The 27,224-nt window shown below is 43.9% G+C and overlaps 1 protein-coding gene across 1 annotated transcript in view; it reads left to right on the plus strand.

Annotated features, from left to right (window-relative positions):
* The window catches only part of QPCT (glutaminyl-peptide cyclotransferase), a 187,299-nt gene extending 163,417 nt beyond the window's left edge, over positions 1–23,882 (plus strand). Inside the window, exon 7 of the mRNA XM_077289129.1 lies at positions 23,456–23,882. Coding sequence (XP_077145244.1) covers positions 23,456–23,601 — 146 coding nt within the window. The 3' untranslated portion in view covers positions 23,602–23,882. The remainder of the gene's footprint in view (positions 1–23,455) is intronic.
* The last annotated feature ends 3,342 nt before the right edge of the window (positions 23,883–27,224 follow it).

Consider the following 27,224-nt stretch of genomic DNA (forward strand, 5'->3'; position numbering starts at 1 on the left):
TTTGGATGGGGACCCCCACACCTGCCCCCCCCCCAACCACCCTTGGGGCATGCTGATTTGGCATGCCCCACAGCATGAAACCCGGGAGGGGGCCCAGCTGACTTACCTCATCTTTGGCAGTCTGGTGGCATCCTCACCCAGGCGAGAAGTGTTGGAAAGAGTTATGGCAGTAACTGTATACCTGGCAACCAATAATTTAGCTTTTCGAGGATCGTCAAATACATTGTTTACACCAAATAATGGACATTTCCTTGGGCTTATAGAGCTTCTTGGAAAATTTGAACCAGTAATGAGAGATCATTTAAAACGAATTACTTCCCAGGAAATCCATACACATTACTGTGGAAATTTAATTCAAAATGAAATTATCTGCTTGATGGCCTCTCAGGTGAAGAAATGTATTCTAGAAAAAGCCAAAAGATCTAAGTATTTTTCAATAATGTTGGACTGCACACAAGATGCAGGTCACACTGAACAGTTGTCATACACCTTAAGATTTGTTGATATAGATGATGATCACGTAGCAATAAAGGAACATTTTATTGGCTATCGTCCTGCTACTGATACATCTGGGGAAAGTCTCGCCAATCTCCTTTTAGAAGAGATTAGTAAATGTGACCTGGAATTAGAAAATGAACTGGCAGAAAAGCTGAATTATTCGGAAGCTATTAATGCTTTTGCAGCGGCTAAATCTAGAAGAGTCAGTTTCTCATAAATCTGCAACCTACAATTTTTAGGATCTGTTTCCAAAATAATTAATAGATATTATTTACCTACAACTTTGTTCTCACCGTTAATAATTAGCATACTTGTCCCTTTTCCCCAAGTTCTATATAAGTTAAAGGCAAATTATAATTTATTAAAAAAAGGGAAGATACAAGCCTGCTCTCTATTTATTACTCAAGCCCACAAAAATAATGTTTATTATTTTCGGTGCCGGGGGGGGGGGGGGGGGGGGGGAGAAATTTCCTACTCTCGCCCTGTGTCATTTTTGGGCTAGAAACTGCCCTGAATACACTCTACCAAAGGGTCCTGTCTGATCTTAAGAGTAATAGGCACTATCGCTAGAGCGAAGAGCATTGGGGACAGGGGGCAGCCTTGTCTGGTTCCTCTACCCAGGCCAAAGTATTCCGACAGTATTCCATTTACAAGGATATTAGCTCTTGGCATACAGTAAAGTAACTTAATTCAGTTACGAAATTTGTCAGAGAAACCAAATTTCAGAAGCACACATTACAAAAATCTCCACTCCAAGGAATCGAAAGCCTTTGCCGTATCTAAAGAAGCCCAAGGCTCCCCATATTTGTGACCTGTGTTAGGCCCCTTTCACACATCAGTTTTTTGCCAACAGTAACAATCCGTCGAATTTTGAAAAAAACGGATCCGTCACAGATTGTGAAAAACTGATGCGACGGATCCGTTTTTTTCACCGGATCCGACTAGCTGATCCAGCTAATTGGATCCTTAAAAAGTCAGAGCATGCTCAGTTAAAAAAAACTGACGTCATTTGACGGATCCGGCGACATAGACCTCCATTCTAGCAAATAACGGACGGCGACGGATCCATCGCTGTCCGTTTTTTTCGATGGACACAAAAAACTTTACTATGTCTGTTGTCTCCGGCCGCCGGACAAACAATTTTCGACGGATCCGGCGAACGACGGATGAAACGTGAGGCCATCCGTCTCAATCCGTCGCTAATACAAGTCTATGAGAAAGAAACCGATCTGGCGGCATCAGTCGCCGGATCCGTTTTTTTCCAAATTCGATGGATTGCGACTGATGGCAAAAAACTGATGTGTGAAAGGGGCCTTAGCACCTGAACACTTCTAATATTAGATGAGGTGGACCTTCCTGGCATGAAGCCTGATTGATCTTCATGTATAATATTCAATATTACTGTTTTCAACCTGTTAGCTATAAGTTTCATAAGTATTTTGTAATCCGTATTAAGTAAGGATATGGGGCTATCATTCATTTTTATGTTAACTAAATTGATAACTTTTTACAGATTCTATTGAACTTTTTGTAGTTTGTGTATGCTACAGTTGACCATATACAGCGAAGAGCAAAAGGGCAACAATGTTTTGAACTTTGTACTTCTAGGCTCCATATCTCATTATCAACTTCTGCTTTTAACTTGAGATTGCCATCATTTTATAGACAATCATCTTGGATATCCCATGCTTAAATTTGACTTGCAACTATTTAGCATTTGATTAGTTATGCAGATTCTTGTCATGTCACTACATTGTTACTGTTTTACCCCTAAAGATCTAAATTTGAATTTGTGTTATTTTGTTAGTATTTTGTAAATCCATCTTTTGGCTTTCTATACTGTCCAAATCCTTCTGGGCATGCTCTCGATCAGATTCAAACATGTGTTGACCAAAATTTGATCTCAGGTCTCTTCCCAAAGTTGGTGCATACTGGTCGATTCATTTGGGTATGTATACAGTTTTTTCTTCAATTCTATCCACAAGTGTTTGATTGGGTTGAGGTCTGGGGACTGTGGGGGCAATTCCAGCACCATTACTTCATTGTTGTTGAACCATTTCTTAACCAATCTCGACGTATGCTTTGTGTTGGTGTCCTGTTGGAACACTATGTCGTCCTTTTCATACCCATAGTACTTCAGTGTACGAAGTAACTCATCTTGTAGGATACTCACATATAGCTCAGCACTGAGACCACCATCAATTCCAGTCATGTATTCAATGCCTTTGGCTGTGAAACACACCCATATCATCAGGCTTCCTCCACCAAACTTGACATTTCCTTCAATTTCTCAATCCATTAGCCCCTATTTCCCTTGTTTTTTTTCCAGACCCATTTGCACCTATCAGTGCCTAGTCTATAGACTCTTGTGTCATCTCTCCAAATCACTCGTTTCACAGACTTGTGTAATGTGCGTCGTACGTTGCTTGCATAGATGTCTGCAATCTCACTGTTATGAAGCATACGAGCCACTTTCACTGCCATGTTTTGACTCACCACAACTGATAGACCTTGGGATGAGCCGACTTGATGACTTCGATATTTTGCCTGGATGTCCACCTTTTGGCTTCTGAATGAATGGACGGACTTCATTTCATACTCTTCCAACTTTCTTTGAACTCACATGATGCAGTTTGGTATGGTAACAATGCAGTGACATGACAAGAATATGCATAACTAATCATATGCTAAATAGTTGCAAGTCAAATTTATGTATGATATAGCCAGGATGATTGTCTATAAAATGATGTTAGTCTCACTATCAATGTTTTAGTCGTTGGTGAGATATGGAGCCTGAAAGTCAAAACTTCAAAACATTATTATCCTTTTGCTCTTCACTGTATAGATTGTGGTAGATCGGCTCACTTGGCTACTTAACAAGGTAGTCATAGGAATGCTCCTTTTCAACTGGTTTATTAAAACAGGCTTCATAAACCAGTCCAAACAAGAGAAAAAGACATATTCAGTCTTCTTGACTTCACTTTTACCTCCTGGATCCCTCCCTAGGGTGGAGATATGCTGAACAGCCATCCCGCCCACTTCCTGATCTGTTAATAATAGACCTGGGTCTTTCATTAACTCCGCTCAGCACATAATATGCTGGAGCAAAACTTCCAGGTTTATATCACTGAAGCTAATAACCTCAGGGAAACATATCTCCCCCCAGCACATTGCCTGTGAGCCTATTACATACTTACCCCTCTGCCCAAGGGGGGTGGCACCATCAGTCACTAGACAGGGAAGGCTCAACAGGGCATATGCGTTAGCATGTAATTTCTCTAGCCTATGCTCCACATGGAAGCTGAAGTCCTGGAGTGTCAGAAACCACCTAGTCACCGAGGCATTTTTCCAATTCTTTTCCTTCATTCACTTTAGGTTCACATGGTCTGACACTACCCTGAGCTTTCAGCCTAGCAGGTAGTACTTCAGAGTGTCAATTGCCTATTTGATAGCCAAGCATTCTTTTTCCACATAATTCTTTTCACAGTAGGAGAGTTTCCTACTTAGATATAGGATTGGATGTTCCTCACCATTTATTTCCTGGGACATCATGGCTCCAAACCCGACCTCTGAAGCGTCTGTCTGGATCATTAACTCATTAACTTATTGAAGTCAGGTACGACCAAGACAGGTTGTTTACACAGGGTAAGCTTCAATTCTTTGAACTCCATCTCCGATTCGTAAGACCACTTGGCGAACACCATCTTTGTGCCCTTAAGCAGGTCAGTCAGGGGTGCGGCTATCATGGCGAAATTTGGGATAAACTGCCGATAGTATCCCTAACCTGTTTCTTGGAGATCAGTTGCAGCAAATTTTGGATCCCACTTTCCCTTACAACTTTATTTTGCCCCTCCCAATGATATATCCTAAGTATTTGACGTCCTCCTTCCCCATGGCGCACTTCTTTGGGTTTATGGTAAAACCTGCCTTTCTCACTGCATCCACTACCGTCTGGACCTTCTGCAGATGACTTCCCCAATTCAGGCTGAAGGTCATAATATTGTCCAGGTAAGCTGCAGTGTGCTTCTTACGAGGGGTTAGGATCTGGTCCATGGCCCTCTGGAAGGTGTCTGGTGCTCCCTGCAGCCCGAAAGACATTCTGGTGCAATGGAAGCAACCGCCAGGTGTAGAGAAGGCCATATTCTCATTGGCACTTTGAGACATGGGAATTTGCCAGTACCTTTTAGTTGTGTCAAGGTTGGTGATGCATCTGGCTGAACCTAGTCTCTCAAAAAGTTCGTCGACCCGGGGCATCAGATATGCTTCAAAATTGGACACCTTATTCAGCTTCCTATAAATCATTACAAAAGTGTCATTTTCCTCCGGGCTTCAGCACAAGGACAATGGGGCTGGACCAGCCACTCTTTGATTCCTCAATCACACCCAGGCTCAAAATGTTCCTCACCACCTTCGAAATCATCTTGCGGAGAGCTTAGGGAATTCAAAATGGCTTTAGGTTTACCCCTACATGCAGTTCCGTCAGAATTTTGTGCTCGATAACCTGCATACATCATAGCAACTGTAAAAACAGGTCTTGGTTCCACTCAAGCAGATCTCAGCACTGTTGTTTTTGGGCCGGTGATAATGTCTCTGCTACCGTGACATCCTCGATCTTGTCTTCCACCTGTTCCCTATCTTGCCATGGCTTGAGCAGGTTGATGTGGTACACCTGCTAGGGTTTTCTTCTCCCTAGATGGTGGACCTTGTAGTTTGCTTTGCCCAGCTTTTCGACCACTTCATATCGCCCCTGCCACTTGGCTAGAAATTTATTTTCGACAATGGTAATTAGCACAAACACTCGATCTCCAGTGCTAAACTGTTTCAGCCTTGGCGATTGATTGTAGACTCTTGCCCGGCCTTGTGTGCCTGGAAGGGTTCTCTCTCAGAATATGCATCACCTTCGCAATCCTTTCCTGCATCCAGGCCACATGCTTGATGATGCTCCAGTGGGGTGTAACTTCCACTTCCCAGGTCTCCATTGCAGCATTCAGATGTGCCGGCCATACAACAGATCAAATGGAAAGAACTTCATGGTGGCCTGTGGAACTTCCGTGTTTGAAAACGGCAGAAAAGGGAGTAGGCAGTCCTACACAGGGGAAACTCACCTGCCTTTGACTGTGATGAGGTGGTGGGTTTGTATCAGGAGTTTATTTGTCTCTTGCTGGGCTTGCTGGTGCTAGTTTTGTACCAGGTACTTAATCAGCTACTCCATTTTGTTCCATCCTTAAAGCTGTCTTCATCCAGGACATGCAGTTTGTCCACAGCCATTATACTTGCTTCCTGAGGATCTTGCCCTCATTTCTAGCACCAACTGTGGTAGATCATCTCACTTGGCTGCTGAACGAGGTAGTCACAGGAATGCTTCTTGTTTAAATGTTCAACTGGCTTATTAAGACAGGTTTCGAAAACCAGTCCAAACAAAATAAATAGACATATTTAGTATTCTTGACATAAACAAAACAGCACTCACTGTAGTCCTTATAACTGCGTGGTTTACAGGAAACCGTATTCTGCTATGTTTATCAAGAGCCTAGCTCCCCTCCAAAGTACACAGAACAATCATTAAGTCCAAAGGCTTCATTTTTACCTCCTGTAACCCTCTCTAGAGATATGGTGAACAGCTGGCTACCACCTTTCCAGCTGTTCATAAAAGACCTGGGTCTGTCTTGGTCGATTAACTCCTTTCGGCACATAACACGCTGGAGCAAAATTTCCAGGTTTATATCACTGAAGCAAATAACCTTAGTGAAACATATCTCCACTCCAGCACATTACCAGTGACCCTCTTACAATATACAGCTCTGGCAAAAATTAAGAGACAACTGCAAAATGTTCAGTTTATCTGATTTTTCTCTTTATAGGTGTATTTTTAAGTAAAATGTAAATTGTTCTTCTAGTCTATAAACGTCTGACAAAATGTCTTCGAATTTCCAAGCAATAAATTCTGACAAAGAAAAATGGTCAAAATAAAAAAACTGTGCTTTCAGACCTGAAATAGTGCAAAGAAAACAAATTCATAATCATTTAGAAACAACAATACTAATGTTTTAACTCAGGAAGAGTTCAGAAATCAATATATTGTGGAATAACCATGATTTTTAATCACAGCTTTCATGCGTCTTGTCATGCTTTCCACCAGTCTTTCACACTGCTTCTGGCACAAAAATTTGAGCAGCTGTTCTTTGTTTGATGGCTTGTGACTATTAGTGTTGAGCATTCCGATACCGCAAGTATCGGGTATCGGCCGATATTTGCTGTATCGGAATTCCGATACCGAGATCCGATACTTTTGTGGTATCGGGTATCGGTATCGAAACAACATTAATGTGTAAAATAAAGAATTAAAATAAAATATTGCTATACTCACCTCTCCGACGCAGCCTGGACCTCAGCGAGGGAACCGGCAGCGTTGTTTGCTTAAAATTCGCGCTTTAACTTCCTTACGTGAAGTCCCGGCTTGTGATTGGTCGCGTGCCGCCCATGTGGCCGCCACGCGACCAATCACAGCAAGCCGTGACGTAATTTCAGGTCCTTCAGGATTTTAAAATTACGTTCCGGCTTTGTGATTGGTCGCGTCGCGGTCACATGGGCGACGCGACCAATCACAAGCCGTGACGTCACGGGAGGCTGGACACGCGCGCATTTTAAAATGCGCGCGTGTCCTGCCTCCCGTGACGTCCCGGCTTGTGATTGGTCGCGTCGCCCATGTGGCCGCGACGCGACCAATCACAGCAAGCCGTGACGTAATTTTAGGTCCTTCAGGATTTTAAAATTACATTCTGGCTTGTGATTGGTCGCATCGCGGTCACATGGGCGACGCGACCAATCACAAGCCGTGACGTCACGGGAGGCAGGACACGCGCGCATTTTAAAATTGAAGAAAGAGGGACGTTGCCCTCGAAACGCGTCGGGATTGGCCCCTTGCATACGTCCGTCAGGTACGGACGGGTGACGTCACCAGTTTCACCACGCCCCCCGCTCACCTCGCGACGCTGCTGGCGGCGCCATCGGCCGTGGCTCCACGCTGACACACAGCGTCGCAGTTTGTGCTTTCGGGGGACTGCTATCACAGGGAGGACGCTCCCATTCGCTTCAGGCTTCCTGGTCTGGCAGACGGGACATCGCCAGACAAGTACTACTTCGCACAGAGGACGTCACTTCTTTGTGTAAGTGACGTTCAGCGCGGCAACCTCTTTTACATTCATTGATTTGTTGTTAGTTCCACACACCCCACTAACTGGTTTGCCTGCTGCTTTTCTGTGCATAGGTGTTTAGCGCCGGGTGTTTTTTAGTAACGTGTTAATCTCAATATTTACTTGGTGCGTTCCGCCAGCCCTGATTATATATATACTAGCTATTGAACCCGTTCTACGCCCGGGTGGCGAGCATTTATATTGGTATATGGTCTCCATCCTGGTATGTGCTGCTCCCATCTTGCTCTCCCATCCTGTCATGTGCTGCTCCATCCTGCGCCCCCATCCTGTCATGTGCTGCTCCACCGTGTCATGTGCTGCTCCATCCTGCATCCCCATCCTGTCATGTGCTGCTCCACCGTGTCATGTGCTGCTCCATCCTGCGCCCCATCCTGTCATGTGCTGCTCCACCGTGTCATGTGCTGCTCCATCCTGCATCCCCATCCTGTCATGTGCTCCCATCCTGCGCCCCCATCCTATCACGTGCTGCTCCATCCTGCGCCCCCATCATTGCGGGCAGCTGTGCTGAGTGCGGGCGGCTGTGCTGAGTGCGGGCGGCTGTGTTGAGTGCGGGCGGCTGTGTTGAGTGCGGGCGGCTGTGTTGAGTGCGGGCGGCTGTGTTGAGTGCGGGCGGCTGTGCTGAGTGCGGGCGGCTGTGCTGAGTGCAGGCGGCTGTGCTGGGTGCAGCGGCTGTGTGTGGCTGTGGGCGGCTGTGCTGGGTGCGGCGGCTGTGCTGGGTGCGGCGGCTGTGCGTGGCTGTGCTGGGTGCGGCGGCTGTGGGTGGCTGTGCTGGGTGCAGCGGCTGTGCGTGGCTCTAGGCGGCTGTGCGTGGCTGTGGGCGGCTGTGCGTGGCTGTGCTGGGTGCGGCGGCTGTGGACGGCTGTGCTGGGTGCGGTGGCTGTGCTGGGTGCGGCGGCTGTGCTGGGTGCGGTGGCTGTAGGCGGCTGTGTGTGGCTGTGGGCGGCTGTGCTGAGTGCGGCGGCTGTGCTGTGCGGGCGGCTGTATGTGGCGCGGCTGTGCGTGGCTGTGCTGGGTGCGGGCGGCTGTGGGTGGCTGTGCTGGGTGCGGCGGCTGTGGACGGCTGTGCTGGGTGCGGCGGCTGTGCTGGGTGCGGCGGCTGTGCTGGGTGCGGCGGCTGTGTGTGGCTGTAGGCGGCTGTGTGTGGCTGTAGGCAGCTGTGCGTGGCTGTGCTGGGTGCGGCGGCTGTGGACGGCTGTGCTGGGTGCGGTGGCTGTGCTGGGTGCGGCGGCTGTGTGTGGCTGTGGGCGGCTGTGCGTGGCTGTGCTGGGTGCGGCGGCTGTGCTGGGTGCGGCGGCTGTGGGTGGCTGTGCTGGGTGCGGCGGCTGTACTGGGTGCGGCGGCTGTGGGCGGCTGTGTGTTGCTGTGGGCGGCTGTGCGTGGCTGTGGGCGGCTGTGCGTGGCTGTGGGCGGCTGTGCGTGGCTGTGCTGGGTGCGGCGGCTGTGGACGGCTGTGCTGAGTGCGGCGGCTGTGCTGGGTGCGGCGGCTGTGCGTGGCTGTGCTGGGTGCGGTGGCTGTGGTGGGTGCGGCGGCTGTGGGTGGCTGTGCTGGGTGCGGCGGCTGTACTGGGTGCGGCGGCTGTGGGCGGCTGTGTGTGGCTGTGGGCGGCTGTGCGTGGCTGGGTGCGGCGGCTGTGGACGGCTGTGCTGAGTGCGGCGGCTGTGCTGGGTGCGGCGGCTGTGGGTGGCTGTGCTGGGTGCGGCGGCTGTGCTGGGTGCGGCGGCTGTGCTGGGTGCGGCGGCTGTGCGTGGCTGTGCTGGGTGCGGCAGCTGTGCTGGGTGCGGTGGCTGTGCGTGGCTGTAGGCGCCTGTGCCTGGCTGTGGGCGGCTGAGCTGGGTGCAGCGGCTGTGCGTGGCTGTAGGCGGCTGTGCTGGGTGCGGCGGCTGTGCATGGCTGTGCTGGGTGCGGTGGCTGTGGTGGGTGCGGCGGCTGTGGGTGGCTGTGCGTGGCTGTGCTGGGTGCGGCGGCTGTACTGGGTGCGGCGGCTGTGGTGTGGCTGTGGGCGGCTGTGCGTGGCTGTGGTGGGTGCGGTGGCTGTGGACGTAAGTGGCGTAAGTAACAAATAGCTGTGGCATGAAGTGCCACAGCCTCATGGCACAGCAATTTGTTACTTGCGGAGGGTGAGTATACTTACCTGTCCCGTTCCACCGACGCCATTCCGGGCCATGACTATCCCCCTGCTCCCGGAATCGGCGCCTGCGCAGTCCGCGCTTTCTGGCGCCATTTTCTTGAAGACATTGCAGTGTGTCTTCAAGAAAATGGCGCCGGAAAGCGCGGACCGCGCAGGCGCCTTTTCCGGCACCAGGAGGACAGATTTTCTGTGTCCTCCTGGTGCCGGACAAGGCGCCTGCGCAGTCCGCGCTTTCCGGCGCCATTTTCTTGAAGACACACTGCAATGTGTCTTCAAGAAAATGGCGCCGGAAAGCGCGGACTGCGCAGGCGCCGATTCCGGGAGCAGGGGGATAGTCATGGCCCGGAATGGCGTCGGTGGAACGGGACAGGTAAGTATACTCACCCTCCGCCTCCTGGCTCGTCCCTGTTTCTCTGTTGGAGATCGCGGTGTGCGTTCAGCGCTTACGCATACCGCGATCTCCTGGGAGCGTCGCTCTGTGGGGTCCAGACTGCGCCGGCGCTTGCGCTTGCGCAGTCTATAAAGGCTTCGGACAGAGTGACGCTCCCAGCGTTATATTATAGATATATATATATATATATATATATGTATATATATATAATATATGTGTATGTACGTACATATGTATATATATATATATATATATATATATATATATATATATATATATATATATATATATATATATAGTAAAGTGGTGGTGCATTGTAGGACATCGTGGCAGTGACCTAGGCAGGCACGGTCCATATAAATTTGTGTAAACCAAAGAGAAAAAAAACCTATAAAAATTAACTTTTAATTATATTTAAAATTATAATCCAAAAAATACTACAAAAATAACTTCCTAGATCTATTTAATGGGGCTGATAATTACTCAACAGGGAGTTTATAGAAGTAATATTCCTATACTGACCCTAATAGAACACTGTTAGGCTGATGACCTGCCTGACAGCGGAGGTTGGCACCCTAAAATTCGATATGGCGCCCCCACTCAACGTCGGCTGTTCCTTAAGTCCCTGTCAGCCTCTATTCTATAATAAAACAAAAATCCAACATGTATACAAGATACAAATTGTCTATGACACTAATAAATGTTGGTGGATAGCTATAGCAGCTTTCTATGATGTATTAACTAACAGTGTATAGAACGTCTCTGCTTGTAACCCTCAGAGGGATATATCTCATAAGTTATAAAGCTATGTGTTAATGGATAACAGCTACATAGCTTTCTCTACACCATGTTCCAAATGATTATGCAAATTATATTTTTCTCGGATTTTCCTAAATGGTCGGTGCAAATGACTGACAGTCTAATAAAAGTCATCACTCGTTAGAGTATACATCGAATTTTATTGAAGAAACCTCCCAATGATAACCGTATAATCTCCAAAATGAATAAAAACTCAAATGCACTGTTCCAAATAATTAGGCACAGGCGAATTTCTAAACATTTGATATGTTTTAAAGAACTGAAAATGCTCATTTGTTGAATTTGCAGCATTAGGAGGTCATATTCACTGAACAAAAAAAGCTATTTAACTCCAAAAGTTCCTAACAAGCCAAGTTACATGTTAACATAGGAACCCTTCTTTGATATCACCTTCACAATTCTTGCATCCATTGAACTTGTGAGTTTTTGTAGAGTTTCTGCTTGTATTTCTTTGCATGAAGTCAGAATAGCCTCCCAGAGCTGCTGTATTGATGTGAACTGCCTCCCACTCTCATAGACCTTTTGTTTGATGATACTCCAAAGGTTCTCTATAGGGTTGAGGTCAAGGGAAGATGGTGGCCACACCATGAGTTTATCTCCTTTTATGCCCATAGCAGCCAATGACTCAGCGCTCAGAGGTATTCTTTGCAGCATGAGATGGTGCATTGTCATGCATGAAGGTGTTTTGCTCCTGATGGCACGTTTCTGCTCTTTATACTATGGAAGAAAGTTGTCAGTCAGAAAATCTATATACTTTGCAGAGGTCATTTTCACACCTTCTGGAACCTTAAAGGGCCCTACCAGCTGTTTCCCCATGATTCTGGCCCAAAACATGACTCCTCCACCTCCTTGCTGATGCTGCAGCCCTGTTGGGACATGGTGGCCATCCACCAACCATTCACTACTTCATCCATCTGGACCATCCAGGGTTGCTCAACACTCATCAGTAAACAAGACTTTTTGAAAATTAGTCTTCATGTATGTCTGGACCCACTGCAAACGTTTCTGCTTGTGAACACTGTTTAGGTGTGGCCGAATAGTAGGTTTATGCACCACAGCAAGCCTTTGAAGGATCCTACAACTTGAGTTTCGAGGGACTCCAGAGGCACCAGCAGCTTCAAATACATGTTTGCTGGTTTGTAATGGCTTTTTAGCAGCTGCTCTATTAATCCGATGAACTTGCCTGGCAGAATCCTTCCTCATTATGCCTTTATCAGCACGAACATGTCTGTGCTCACATTCAGCCACAAATATCTTACAGTACGATGATCGCTTAAGTTTTCAGGAAATATCTAATGTTTTCATCCCGTGACCATGCATTGCACTATTTGATGCTTTTCGGCAGCAGAGACATCCTTTTTCTTTCCCATGTTACTTGAAAGCTGTGGCCTGCTTAATAAGGTGGAACATCACTTTTAAGTAGTTTTCATTTAATTAGAATCACGTGAAAAACTAATTATCACATGTGTTTAAGATTTATTTCAGTGATCCATTGAGCCCTGAGACACAATACCATCCACGAGTTTATTTGAAAAACAAAACAATTAAATCTTTATGACACTTAAATTCAATTTGTATAATAATTTGGAACACATTGTAATGTATTTGCTCATTGTCATTGACAAAAAATCAGTATATAACAGCATCTCTGCTTGTCCCCCAAGAGGGGTATCCCTAATAAATTAAATGTTAGAGAATAATTCTAACAACTGGATAGCTTTCTCTAATGTATTAGTTAATAATAATAATAATACTAATTTTTATTTATATAGCGGCAACATATTCCGCAGCACTTTACAATTAAGCGGGGACATGTACAGACAAGAAATTCAATACAAGTTAAGACAATTTAAACACTCCAAAGAAAAGATCACAGCGCTCCATCCAGGTGTAATGGTAAAACGAAAGGTAGCTTTATTATGCCATAAAAGAAGCAACGTTTCGACCTAAAGTAGGTCTTTATCAAGCTTGATAAAGACCTACTTTAGGTCGAAACGTTGCTTCTTTTATGGCATAATAAAGCTACCTTTCGTTTTACCATTACACCTGGATGGAGCGCTGTGATCTTTTCTTTGGAGTATCTACTTGTCCTGGAAGGTTCCCCGGACCGTACACGGGCGCCCCACTAAGTGAGTGCTGTCAGCCAATTTTCTTTTTTTCTCAAGACAATTTAAACAGTGACATTAGGGGTGAGGTCCCTGCTCACAAGCTTACAATCTACAAGGAAATGGGGGGACACAATAGGTGAAAAGTGCTTGTTATTTCAGGTCTGGCAATTATAGTAAATAGGGATTTTCATATAAAGCTGCATAACCGGTCATCAGCCCATATGTTTAAGTGCAATAGTCAAGTATCAAGTGCAGTTATCGTGTGCATGGTGTGGAGACAGATGAATAGTACGGTGCAGATTCAGAATAATATTTGGAAGGAGGGAACAGGGCAAAGTTAGTTTACTGAGTAGGTTGGCTTGTTTGAAGAGATGAGTTTTCAAAGCGCGCTTGAATAGGTCGGGGCTGGGTATCAGTCTGATCGTCTGGGGAAGTGCATTCCAGAGAGCTGGCACAGCACGAGAGAAGTCTTGGAGACGGAGGTGCGAGGTTCAGATTACGGGGGATGTTAGTCTTAGGTCATTTGTAGAAAGGAGGGCACGTGTAGGGCGATAGACAGAGATGAGAGAGGAGATATAAGGCGGTGCAGAACTGTGGAGAGCTTTGTGAGTGAGAGAGATGAGTTTATACTGGACCCTGTAGCGAATGGGTAGCCAGTGTAATGACTGGCACAAGATGGAGGCATTGTTGAAGCGGAGAGGACAAAGTTTGGTAAGAGGCAGACCGATCAGAAGAGAGTTTCAGTAGTCCAGACGAGAATAAATAAGAGTGACAGTCTTAGCAGTTTCAAAGGTGAGAAACGGTCAGATTCTGGAGATGTTTTTAAGATGCAGGTGACAAGACCGAGTGAGTGATCGGATATAGGGAGTAAAGGAAAGTTCGGTGTCGAATATGACCGCAAGACAGCGGGCATGCTGCTTGGGAGTTATGGTTGAACCCTCAAGGGTAATTTTGATGTTAGGTAGAGTGAGGTTAGTAGAGGAGAGAAACACAAGAAGTTCAGTTTTGGAGAGATTTAGTTTCAGATAGAGGGAGGACATGATGTTAGAGACAGCAGACAGACAATCCTTGGTATTTTGAATTAGGGTAGGGGTAATGTCAGGGGAGGAAGTGTATAATTGGGTGTCGTCAGCATAGAGATGATACTGGAGCCCAAATCTGCTGATTGTTTGTCCAATAGGGGCAGTGTATAGAGAGAAGAGGAGGGGGCCTAGGACTGAGCCCTGCGGAACCCCGATAGTAAGGGGATGAGAGGAAGAGGAGCCAGCAAAAGATACAGTGAAGGAGCGGTCAGAGAGGTAGGAGGAGAACCAGGAGAGGGCTGTGTCCTTGAGGCCTATAGAGCGGAGCATAGTGAGGAGGAGCTGGTGATCCACAGTGTCAAATGCGGCAGAGAGATCCAGGAGAATCAGCAGGGAACAAAAACCTTTGGATTTAGCTGTTATTAGATCATTAGAGACTTTAGTGAGGGCAGTTTCAGTGGAGTGTAAAGAGCGGAAACCAGATTGTAAGGGGTCGAGAAGAGAGTTATTCGAGAGATAGCGGGATAGACGGGAATGGACCAAGCTTTCCAGGAGTTTAGAGATGGGAGGGAAAGATACCTGAAGAAAGAGAGAGGTTAAATATTTTAGTCAGGTGAGTGGTGACCACTGGTGAGAGAGACTGCAGGAGATGTGAAGGAATGGGGTCACTGTTGCAGGTTGTAGGCCGAGCAGAAGCGAGGAGCTTGGAAACTTCTTCTTCTGAAACAGGCTCAAAGATGTCTAGTGAGCTTGAGGGGTGGCAGGGAAGGGGATCCAGGCACTGAGGAGATTGGGCTGAGATATCCTGATGGATGTGGTTGATTTTTTCTAGGAAATAAGTGACAAGATCCTCACCGCTGAGGTTGGTGATGGGGGCCTGTACTTTAGGTTTCAGGAGGGAGTTTAAGGTTTCAAAAAGTCGTTTTGGGTTGTTGGATAATGAGGTGATGAGGGTGGTGAAGTAGGATTGTTTGGCCAGATGAAGGGCAGAGTTATAGGTTTTGAGCATGAACTTATAGTGGATGAAGTCTTCTGCTAAGAGAGATTTTCTCCACTGCCGCTCTGCACACCTTGAGGAGCGCTGAAGAAAGCGTGTTTGCATTATTTGCCAGGGCTGCTGTTGTCTGTGTCGGGTCTTTCTGCGTGTAGAAGGTGCTGCTTCATCTGGGGCATTCTTCAGTGTATTATTGAAGTGTGACAAGGCTAAGTCTGGACAGGAGAGGGAGGAGATGGGGGCTAAAGATGTGTGGAGATTGCCCATAAGCTGCTGGGTATTAATGGTATGTGTATTCCGATAAGTGTGGTAAGTGGGGGTGTGGAGACAATTCTTAACAGAGAAGGAAAGAAGGTTGTGGTCTGAGAGCGGGAGAGGGGAGTTAGTAAAGTCGTGCAGTGAGCCGAGACGGGAGAAAACCAGGTCTAGAGTATTCCCGTCGTCATGCGTAGGAGAATTAGTAAACTGTGAGAGGCCGAATGAAGAAGTTAGAGAAAGAAGATGAGAGGCAGATTGGGAGAGGGGATCATTGATAGGGATGTTAAAGTCTCCCATGATGAGAGTGGGGATGTCACAGGATAGAAACTGGCGGGAGGAGCCTGGAGGGCGATAAACAACTGCCACTCGCAAGGAAAAGGGCTTAAAGAGTCTGACGGCGTGGACTTCAAAGGAAGGAAATGTAAGTGAGGGAAGCGGGGGGGATGACCTGGAAAGCACATTGTGATGAAAGGATCAAACCAACACCTCCACCCTGTCTGTTCTCAGGTCTGTTGGTATGTGAAAATTTCAGCCCACCAAACGAGAGAGCGGCAGCGGCGGTGGTGTGTGAATGCTGGATCCAGGTTTCTGTAATAGCCAAAAGGTTAAGGGAATTATTAATAGTTCATTGTCATTGACAGAATTTAATCCACAGCAACATCTGTGCTTGATCATTCCAAGCGGTATACCTCATAGATTATCGGAAAAACTAATATTGCAGATAAAAAAGCCTGTGTACTAACTAGTACCAAAAGTCACCACATTGTGAATTTTGTTAGTTAATACATCATAGAAATCTACAGGAGCTATCCACCAACATTTATTAGTGTCATATACAATTTGTATATTGTTTGCATGTTGGATTTTTGTTTTATTATAGAATAGGGGCTGACAGGGGCAGCCGACGTTAAGCGGGGGTGACATATCGAATTTTAGGGTGCCAACCTCCGCTATCAGGCAGGTCATCAGCCTAATAGGGTTCTATTAGGGTCAGTATAGGAATACTACTTCTATAAACTCCATGTTGAGTAATTATCAGCCCCATTCAATAGAATTGGGAGGTGTTATATTTTTAGTATTTTTTGGATTATAATTTTAAATATAATTAATTAAAAGTTAAATTTTATAGGGTTTTTTTCTCTTAGGTTTACACAAAACCCCTATTGTATACATTTTTCTTGGTTTTTTATACTACTGTCCATATAAAGAAAGTGTGGGGCTTTTTTTTTTCAACCATAAAGGTGACAGACAGTAAAGAAACCAAAATCAACAAAGACTTGCCCAGCTAGGCGCTAACTAACATTCCATACCCCTGACTAAAACTACCAGGGATGTATGAGGGCTTTGCTTTCCAGCAACTTAGGATTTAGCACATTTAACCTCTGTACATTTCCTTTTCAGGAACACATCATGTTAGTCAGGAGGCCATGAAACTCTGAAGCTTTTCCTTCAGCATTTTCTGTGTCAACAGAGCTGGCTAAGCCCCAGAAAATCCTGTACCGGAGCAGGAGTGATGAGTCTCACCACTAAATCCTCCTCATCATTCTAATAAAACCCGGCCCGGAACAATTATAAATAAACGGCTCAGCACAGAAGCTGCTGGACCAACTAGTACTACCCTGCTTTTAACCTTGCCCTGCTTAACTTTCTAAAAGAGATATATACACTCCGTCCAGTATCTTCCCTGTCAGTCACCTACATATAGCCCCCTTCTTCTCCAGACCAGAGTTCTGTGCATTTTGTGCCATCATGCAGTGAATTTTTGATAATGTGTCTGCATTCCCCTGTGATTTCCCTGGTCTATGTTCTATAGAGAAATTAAAATTCTGCAGCTAGAGAAACCACCTTGTCACCTTTTGTTTTTTTCCTTATTGTGTTTCATCCACATCAGCGGGGCTTGATCTGACACAAGCGTAAATCTCCTACCCAGGAGGTAATATTTTAAAAATACTATTGCCCACTTTACAGCTATACCACAGGAAAAACGATGTGCAAAATTTGGTGTCATTCAATTGCGCACTGATAAATGCTCGATGGCCAAGGTAAAATCAAAGGAGTTTAATAGTACAAGTTTTACAAGTCAACATGTTTCAGGGTTCTGCATGACCTCTTCATCAGGACAAGAAACAATACTGGCAGCTGTTACATATACCTTTCTCATGTTGCGAGTCTGCAACCTTATCAGGATAAGACCCTATTGTGCTTTTTGTCTCCTAGCATTCTCTCCATCACTTTACAGCTAAGCATTCACACTCAACGATGGCATAGATTTTTTTCTGCCTGTGTCAACTTCCTGCTCAAATTTCGTACTGGGTGTTTTTCTCAATCTACAGTTTGAGACAAGATGACCCCCAACCCTGTGTCCCAGGCATTTGTGTGACCCAAGAATTATTTTTTAAAATCTGATATAATTAACACAGGTTGTTCACACAGCGCTGACTTAAGTAGATTCACATGATACAGCTGGTACGGTTTACGTCTTCATGGTTGATTACCTGATGATCTACTTCTCCAACCTTCTCTACTACATCATATGGACCCTGCCACTTCGCCAAAAACTTGCTTTCAACTGTCGGCACTAAGACCAAGACCCTGTCTCCCGTGTTGAAGTTTCTAATTTTGGCCGCTCTATTATAGACTCGGCTTTGGGCCTCTTGGGTCTTTTGTATGTGCTCTCTAACAATAGGTAACACTTTTCGAAGTATGTTTTGGGTCATTGTGCATCTGTACTGTGTAGCACTGTCCAATCAACTTTGCTGCAGTTGGTTGAATCTGAGCAGAAAGTATCGCCCTGCACACTTCAGAATTCATCCGGCTGCTTCAGACTTTAGTCACATCATCAATAAACACTAGTGACCCAGTTCCATTGGAAGCCTTGCATGCCCATGCCATCACACTACCTCCACCATGTTTTACAGAGGCTGTGCTGTGTTTTGGATCATGAGCCATTTCAAGTCTTCTCTAAAAAAAATTCCCCATCATTCTGGTACAGGTTGATCTTAGTTTAATCTGTCCAAAGAATGTTTTTCCAAAACTCAGCTGGCTTTTTAAGATGTTTTTGGGCAGTGTTATCTGGTCTTTCTATTTTTAAGGCTTATTAATGGTTTTCACCTTGTGGTTATCCCTCTGTATTTGCTTTCAAGTCTTAGTCTTCTCTTTATGATAGTCTTATATACTTAAACATCTACTTACTTTTAGGGTGCTCTTCACTTGGGTGGCTTTTGTGACAGATTTTCTTCAACATAGAAAAGATAATGTGATCATCCACCATTATTGTCTTACATGGACGTCCAGGCCTTTGTAAATTCCCAAGCTCACCAATGCATTCTTTTTTTACAGAATGTACCAAACTGTTGATTTGGCCACTCCTAACATTTCTACTATCTGTGTGATGTTTTTTTCTTTTTTTTTGTCACCCTAATGATGGTCTGCTTTTCTCCCATTGAGAGATCCTTTGACCGCATGTTGTAGGATCACTGCATCCGCTTCCAAATGAAAATATCACATCTGGAGTCAGCTCCAGACCTTTTACCTGCTTAGTTGATGATAAATTTACAAGAGAATAGCCCATACAACCCATTAAAGATCTTTGAGATAATTGTCCAATAACCTTTAACCTCTCTTTAACCTTTTCATGACTGGAGCTTTTCTCGGTTTTGCATTTTCATTTCTCGCTCCCCTCCTTCCCAGAGCCATAACTTTTTTATTTTTTCGTCAATATGGCCATGTGAGGGCTTTCTTTTTGTGGGACAAGTTGTACTTATGAACGACACCATTGGTTTTACCATGTCCGGTACTAGAAATCGGAAAAAATTCCAAGTGCAGTGAAATTGCAAAAAAAAGTGTAATCCCACACTTGTTTGTTTTTTTTTGCTAGGTTCACTAAATGCCAAAACTGACCTGCCATTATGATTATCCAGGTCATTACAAGTTCGTAGACACCAAACATGTCTAGGTTCTTTTTTATCTAAGTGGTGAAAAAAATTTCCAAACTTTGCTAAAAAAATAAATAAATAATTGCGCAATTTTCTGATACCCATAGCGCCTCCATTTTTCGTGATCTTGGGTTGGGTGAGGGCTTATTTTTTGCGTGCCAAACTGACATTTTTAATAATACCATTTTGGTGCATATACGTTCTTTTGATCGCCCGTTATATTGCATTTTAATGCAATGTTGCGGCGACCAAAAAAACGTAATTCTGGTGTTTTGACTTTTTTATCGCTAAGCTGTTTAGCGATCAGGTTAATCCTCTTTTTATTGATAGATCGGGCGATTCTGAACACGGCGATACCAAATATGTGTAGGTTTGATTTTTTTATTGTTTTATTTTCAATGGGGCAAAAGGGGGGTGATTTAAACTTTTATATTTTTTTAATTTTTTTAATTTTTTTAAAAACCTTTTTTTTTTTTTACTTTTGCCATGCTTCAATAGTCTCCATAGGAGACTAGAAGCTGGCACAACTCGATCAGCTCAGCTACATAGAGGCGATGTTCAGATTGCATCTATGTAGCTGAATTGCTGAGTTGCTATGAACGCCGACCACTGGGTGGCGCTCATAGCAGTCCGGCACTGACAACCATAGAGGTCTCATGGAGGTTACCGGTACAATGGCCAGAAGTGCGATTTAAATGCCACTGTCAGTTTGACAGCGGCATTTGACTAGTTAATAGCCGTGATTCCACCCGCGGCTATTGCGGGCACATGTCAGCTGTTCAAAACAGCTGACATTTCCCCGGAAACATGTGGGCTCACCTCCGGAGCCCACATCAAAGCGGGGGATACTGACATCGGCATACTAATATGTCCGATGTCAGTAAAGGGTTACATATTAAAGAGCTGTAATTCCTAAACCCTTACTTCCAATTAGGATGTGAATATTCTCAAACTAAAGCTGAGAGTCTCCACTTTAAGTCCATATTATTTATATAACTGTATCTTGAATATGTTTTGGAAACAGCTAAAATGCCAAAACTTGTCACTGTACGAATATTTCTGGGCCTAACTGTATATACAGGTGCATCTAAAAAAATTTGAATATCATCAAAAAGATAATTTATTTCCGTTCTTTAATACAAAAAAGTGAAACTCGTATATTAGATAGTCATTACAAATAGAGTGATCTATTTCAATTGTTGCTTTCTGTCAATGTTGATGATCGTGGCTTACAGCCAATGGAAACCAAAAAGTGATTATCTCAATAAATTTATAACACCAGCTTGAAAAATGATTTTAAAATCCGAAATGTTGGCCTACTGAAATGTTTGTTCAGGAAATGCACTCAATACTTCGTCGGGGCTCCCTTTGCATCAATTACTGCATCAATGCGTCATGTCATGGAGGCGATCGTCCTGTGGCACTGCTGAGGTGTTATGGAAGCCCAGGTTGCTTTGACAGTAGCCTTCAGCTCGTCTGCATTGTTGGGTATGGTGTCTCTCATCTCCTCTTGACAATACTCCATAGATTCTTTATGGGGTTAAGGTCAGGCGAGTTTGCTGGCCAATCAAGCACAGTGATACTGTTGTTTTTAAACCAGGTATTGGTACCTTTGGCAGTGTGGACAGGTGCCAAGTCCTGCTGAAGAATATTTCCATCTCCAAAAAGCTTGTCGGCAGAGAGAAGCATGAAGTGCTCTAAAACTTCCTGGTAGACGGCTGCGTTGACTTTGGTCTTGATAAAACATAGTGGACCTACACCAGCAGATTACATGGCTCCCCAAACCATCACTGATTGTGGAAACTTCACACTAGACCTCAAGCAGCTTGGATTGTGTGCATCTCCACACTTCCTCCAGACTCCGGGACCTTGATTTTCAAATGAAATGGAATATTTACTTTAATCGGAAAACACTTTAGACACAACAGTCTGGTCCTTTTTCTCCTTGGCCCAGGTAAGACACTTCTGACGTTGTCTATTGGTCATGAGTGGCTTGACACAAGGAATGTGACATTTGTAGCCCATGGCCTGAATATGTCTGTGTGTGGTGGCTCTTGAAACAATGACTTCAGCAGCAGTCCACTCCTTGTGAATCTCCCCAAAAAATTTTAATGGCCTTTTCTTAACAATCCTTGCAAGGCTGCGGTTATCCCGGTTGCTTCTGCACCTTTTTGTACCACACTTTTTCCTTCCACTCAACTTTCCATTAATATGCTTGGATACAGCACTCTGTGAACATCCATCTTCTTTAGCAATGACCTTTTGTGGCTTCCCTTCCTTGTGGAGTGTGTCAATGACTGCCTTCTGGACATCTGTCAATTCAGCAGTCTTCCCCATGATTGTTGAGCCTACTGAAACAGACTAAGGGACCTTTTTAAATGCTTAGGAAGCCTTTGGAGGTGTTTTTTGTTAATCTAATTTACTGAGATAACGACATTTGGGTTTTCATTAGCTGTAAGCCATAATCATCAACATTATCAGAAATAAACACTTGAAATAAATCACTCTGTTTGTAATGACTCTATGTAATATATGAGTTTCACTTTTTGTATTGAAAAACTGAAATTAATTTCACTTTTTGATGATATTGATAATTTTATGAGAAGCACCTGTATATTAACCACAAAACTGTTGTTCAAGGCATGCATACTGTACATCCCACAAAATACACACCTGGTAGCATTGTCCATGGAGCACATATTTAAGTCGAGATAAACTGTATAGTGCTCCATGGACAATATCAAACAGCAAAACAAAAACAAATTAAGAAAACACCAAACCTTAGTTTACAGTGTTCTTGTGTTGAACTATGTTATTATGCTAAACTATGTATTTGTGTGCTTCCGTACAAGAAGACACATGTTTTGGAGGGGAAAATGCCCTCAGACATATATCTGTAAAGAGAAACTTTACACGTTTGATCTCCTGAAACATGTGTCTGCAAATGGAATTTCTGGTTTGGTTCCTCATCTTAAAGGGAATCTGTCAGCAGGTTTTTGCTATGTAATCCGAGGACAGTATGAAGTAGGGGTTAAAACAGAATTCAGCGGTGTGTCACTTAGGCTATGTTCACATGTCCAGTAATGATCCGTTAGATTGGATACAGCAGAAATCTATTGGCAAAAAATGTGTGCCGACGCAACTGTGAGTCCATTTTTAAAAACTGATCTCTGCAGAATCTGTTTTTGTAAAATTGAAGTCTATAGAAAACAGATCAATTAATTAGCCATTCGTTTTCTTCCATTTGTAACGGATCCAGTAACCAAGAAACTAAACCTTTAGAAAAGAAAAGAAAACGGATGGCTATTTGACAGATCTGTTTTCCATAGACTTCAGTGATAAAAAAAAACAGATTCGGCAGAGATGTTTGCACAACTTTTTTGCCAACGGATTGCTGCTGGATCCACTGTAAAAGATCATTACTGGACATCTGAACATAGCCTTATCAGACTGTGTACTGTTGTTTTATCACCAGGACATTATCACTGCTGTGACTAGGTGGCGGCACAAACACCGACCACGCCCCCTCCTCCTGTGATAAGCAGCTCATTGTCAATAGAATATGTACATGGAGAGCCTGATGTGGGCGGGGGAAGATTTCTCAGCTTTGCTTTATATTAAATCTAAGAACTCTGATGGTATCACGACTACTGCACCCATTAATCTAAGTGATACATCGTTGGATTCAGGGTCTTGTTTCCTACATCATAGTGCTGTCAGATGAGGTAGCAAAAACCTGTTGACAGATTCCCTTTAAGTCACGTGGCAAGGGCCTTTAAAGGGTCAATATTGACTTTTAGAATTGATATTTCCAATAGGTGGCATTAGATTTCTTGTCCTCTTGCTGTCTGAAGAAGCTATTTGCATATGTATTTATAATACAAATTTTGTCAAAAAGTATAAACTAGAAACAAAAAATCTATTGAAAGGCTATAGCTAAAGAATCCATATTTCTAAAGGGCTTTTAGATATAGGTGGCGAAAAGAGAAAATATCTAATTCACTTTCTGTACCTGACCACAGTAGAACACTACCAATCCTGATTACTACCCCACATGAATATGCTTACCACATATATTGTATTTCAGGTGTTCCAGTCCTGCATCTTATTCCTTCACCGTTTCCAGATATTTGGCACACATTTGAAGATAATGAAGATAATCTTGATTCTTCATCTATTGAAAACATCAATAAAATTCTGCAAGTTTTTGCACTTGAATACCTTAATATATGATTATATTGTATAATTTTTGCTGGTACGTTACATAGTAATTTGGGATCATACAAAGCTGTGCAATATTCATTTTTATAGAAACATTAAAAATGAGAAAAAATTTGGCATATGCCAATTCTAAATTACATTTAAAGAATATGATTTCAGTTGAGTTTGTAAAGCCGTCGTGTGTGTAAGTGAGTAACAGTATTCCCAATGTACCTTTATGATGTTCGGCACTTTCTCTCATCTCTGCATGCTCCATTTCTGCTTGCCTTGTTTTCCTGAGTTCCACCTCTGAAGACCCTACCTGCTGTGATTTACTCGTTTCTATAGGTTGAGAAGTTGTTTTTTCTGAGAAACTTATTACAAAATCCTTGTGTAATATATTCACTTTTAGATGTTCAGTTTTATCCAGCAATATGGATTGGCCAATGCCAGGCTCTACATAGAACTGTTTCACTTCCAAGTATCACTAGAATATGCCCATCTTACATCCATCTGTAAATTACATATAGAGGCATTTACACATCTAGATTTTGGACTATGTTACATTCATATGCAAATCACATCAGAAGAAAGGGAAAAAAAAACATTTCCTTTAGTGCTTTGTCAGGTTTTCTCACTTGGAAGACACTGCTCACTGACCGGTAAGACGATTCGATGATGAAAATCTGTATGAAACTGTTCTTCATTGCACTTCTATCACAGCGCGTTTCAGAGCCATACCAACTCATTCACCAGGTACGTGCATGAAAGGTCTAGGTAGGTTCACTATTTACAAGAGAAGCAATGCTGAAAGGATTGTTGGGAATAAGATTACAGGTTTGGAGGTAAGTGTACGCATAAATAAATTTAAGATATATACGTTTCATAAAGTTATAAAATAGCATTAGTAATTCTAAGTGAATAAATAAATGAATGGTAAAAAGGTCGGTAGTTATTTGTTTTACCAACTATTAGTACTGTGATTTAGAAACAAATGGCAAATTACTTGTCTGATGGTACAAATAGCACTCATGGGATATATTGCATCCATTGTTAATTTCTTTCACAGATCAATGTTTTTGTGATCACAGATTGAGGTAGTGTTCCTAGTTCATCTTCTTTAGAGATTTATATCAACACTGACTTATGTCCTCTCTAAGCTTCTGTAGCGCTCCAGCTGACATTGACAATGGAAACGCCATGAACTTCGAACTCTGCCTCAATCTGTTTTCACATCAGTGGGACATACCAATGTTGATCTACTGTTATGACCCCAATGGCAGAGGGTCTCAAAAGTGAATACCAAGTCTACAAACACAAAAAACCAGCTCATAGGGCAGTGGTAACTGGGCTGACCGTATATCTAATCCTAGCACCACAAATAGCAGCAGCCGGGGAACGTGCCTACGTTGGTTCTAGACGTCTCGCGCCAGCCGGAGAACTAACTAACCCTAGAAGGGAAAAGATAGACCTTTCTTGCCTCCAGAGAAAAGACCCCAAAAGTTGGATACAAGCCCCCAACAAATAATAACGGTGAGGTAAGAAGAAAAGACAAACGTAAGAATGAACTAGATATTTAGCAAAGAGAGGCCCACTGACTAATAGCAGAATATAGTAAGATGGCTTATACGGTCAGCAAAAACCCTATCAAAATTTCCACGCTGGATATTCAAGAACCCCCGAACCGTCTAACGGCCCGGGGGGAGAATACCAGCCCCCTAGAGCTTCCAGCAAAAATCAGGAATCACATTTAGTACAAGCTGGACAAAAAATAAGAGCTATGCAAATAACCAAAAAAACCAAGAAGCAGGACTTAGCTTAATTTTGCAAGATCCAGGACCAGCAGACAGGAGCAAACAGAAAGGAACTGATTACAACGATGCCAGGCACCAGACTGAGAATTCAGGAAGTTTATATAGCAACACCCCTGGACTAACGACCCAGGTGGGTGCCAAACTGAGGAAAGACAATCCCAGAGTCATATCACTAGTGACCACAAGAGGGAGCCAAAAAAGTCTAATTCACAACAATCTACCAAATTATCAGCAGGCACCACAAATCCTATCAGCGTGTCAGTGTTTGTTGTGTGTGTGTTGCGTGTGACTCTCAATTTGCTATTGGTTTCCAAACTACAGCACCATGTCATTCATCACCTGTTACCGATAGTTGCTAATACTAATAACTACTGACCTTTCAGCCATGCATGTATTTATTCACTCTGAATTACAAAGGCTATTTTGTAACTTTGTGAAATGAATACATGATTTAAATGACATACTAAAATCCCTTTTTAGACATTTCGACGTTTCTTTTTTCTTTTAAATATGGAACTTACCTGTGCCTTTCATGTATGTACCTTACGAATGAGCCAATGTGGTTTTGTGTGAATACACGTGTAATAAAGAGCAATTTTATCCAGATTTACATTGCTGAATCATCGTTCAAGCCTGGCAGCATCGCCATGCAGATGGGTCATTTTGTCTCCTTCTGACCTTCTTCAGATAAGCCCTACAATGGGAGAGAACCTCTGGCTGCAGCAGCACATTTACCCACAGACCTCCATAGTTGTTGTGCATTGAAGACAAGATTACCAGAAGAGATGCGAGAATTGATTCACAGAACCCCATCGCCCAGTAATCTGTGACCGATGTACAGGAGATCTGTGAATATCCTTACTTCACAACATTCGGAGATCTCCTTTTGATTCGTTGGGCTTGCATCATCATTGTGGCATGATGCACACACTACGTTGCGCCATCCTGGCTAATAAAAAGTGAAGCTGGGAATACCAGGAGGTCAGGAGATTCACAGATCTCCTGCCTAGAGGTCATGGATTACTGACTTGGCCTAAACCTGCTGTCATGCAGTCCTCCATATTCATTAGCTCAGTATATGCCCATCTACAACACTGATTGACAGCTTTCTGCCTTTGCCCAGTGTACAGAGAAAGCTGACAATCAGTGGCATCGGCGGATTTATACAGAGCTCAGCATTCTGAGAACTGGTAGATCTGCACCTAAAAAAAACAAAAATGTTATCAAAATGAGAGCAAATAGCCAGGGAGTAATTCATTGCTGAAAACATGGTGGTGTCTACCTTTAGATCGTGCTGTTCTCACATTACAAAGCAAATATCTGGTGACAGATTCCCATTAAGGGGGTTTATTAGCTGAATGGCTACCATGTAATAATAAATATTGCCAGCAGTGGATGGTGCAGGAAAAATGTCTGGCTAGCCAAGGTTTCTTATTTAGAGATCAGTTACTTGCTGGATTTAGCAGGCGCAAGACATGTGCCAATCTGCTGATCATGCAGTGAATGAGGAATATGGTGGCTCAGAGTCAGGCTATGTTCACACTTTGCAGTTTTTGCTGCGGATCCGCAGCGGATTTGACGCTGCGGATCCGCAGCAGTTTTCCATGCAGGGTAAAGTACAATGTTACCCTATGGAAAACAAAAACCGCTGTGCCCACATTGCGGAAAATCCCTTTAAAAACCGCGCTGAATTGCTGCGGAAAAAAAGAAGGAGCATGTCACTTCTTTCTGCGGATTCCGCAGCGGTTTTCAATTAGCACCAATAGGAAAGTGCTGTTGAAAATCCGCAGAGGAATCCGCAGAAGAAACCGCAGGAAAATCCGCAGTGAAAACCGCAGCGGT

This window comes from Ranitomeya variabilis, chromosome 2, assembly GCF_051348905.1.
Source record: "Ranitomeya variabilis isolate aRanVar5 chromosome 2, aRanVar5.hap1, whole genome shotgun sequence".
NCBI lineage: Eukaryota > Metazoa > Chordata > Amphibia > Anura > Dendrobatidae > Ranitomeya > Ranitomeya variabilis.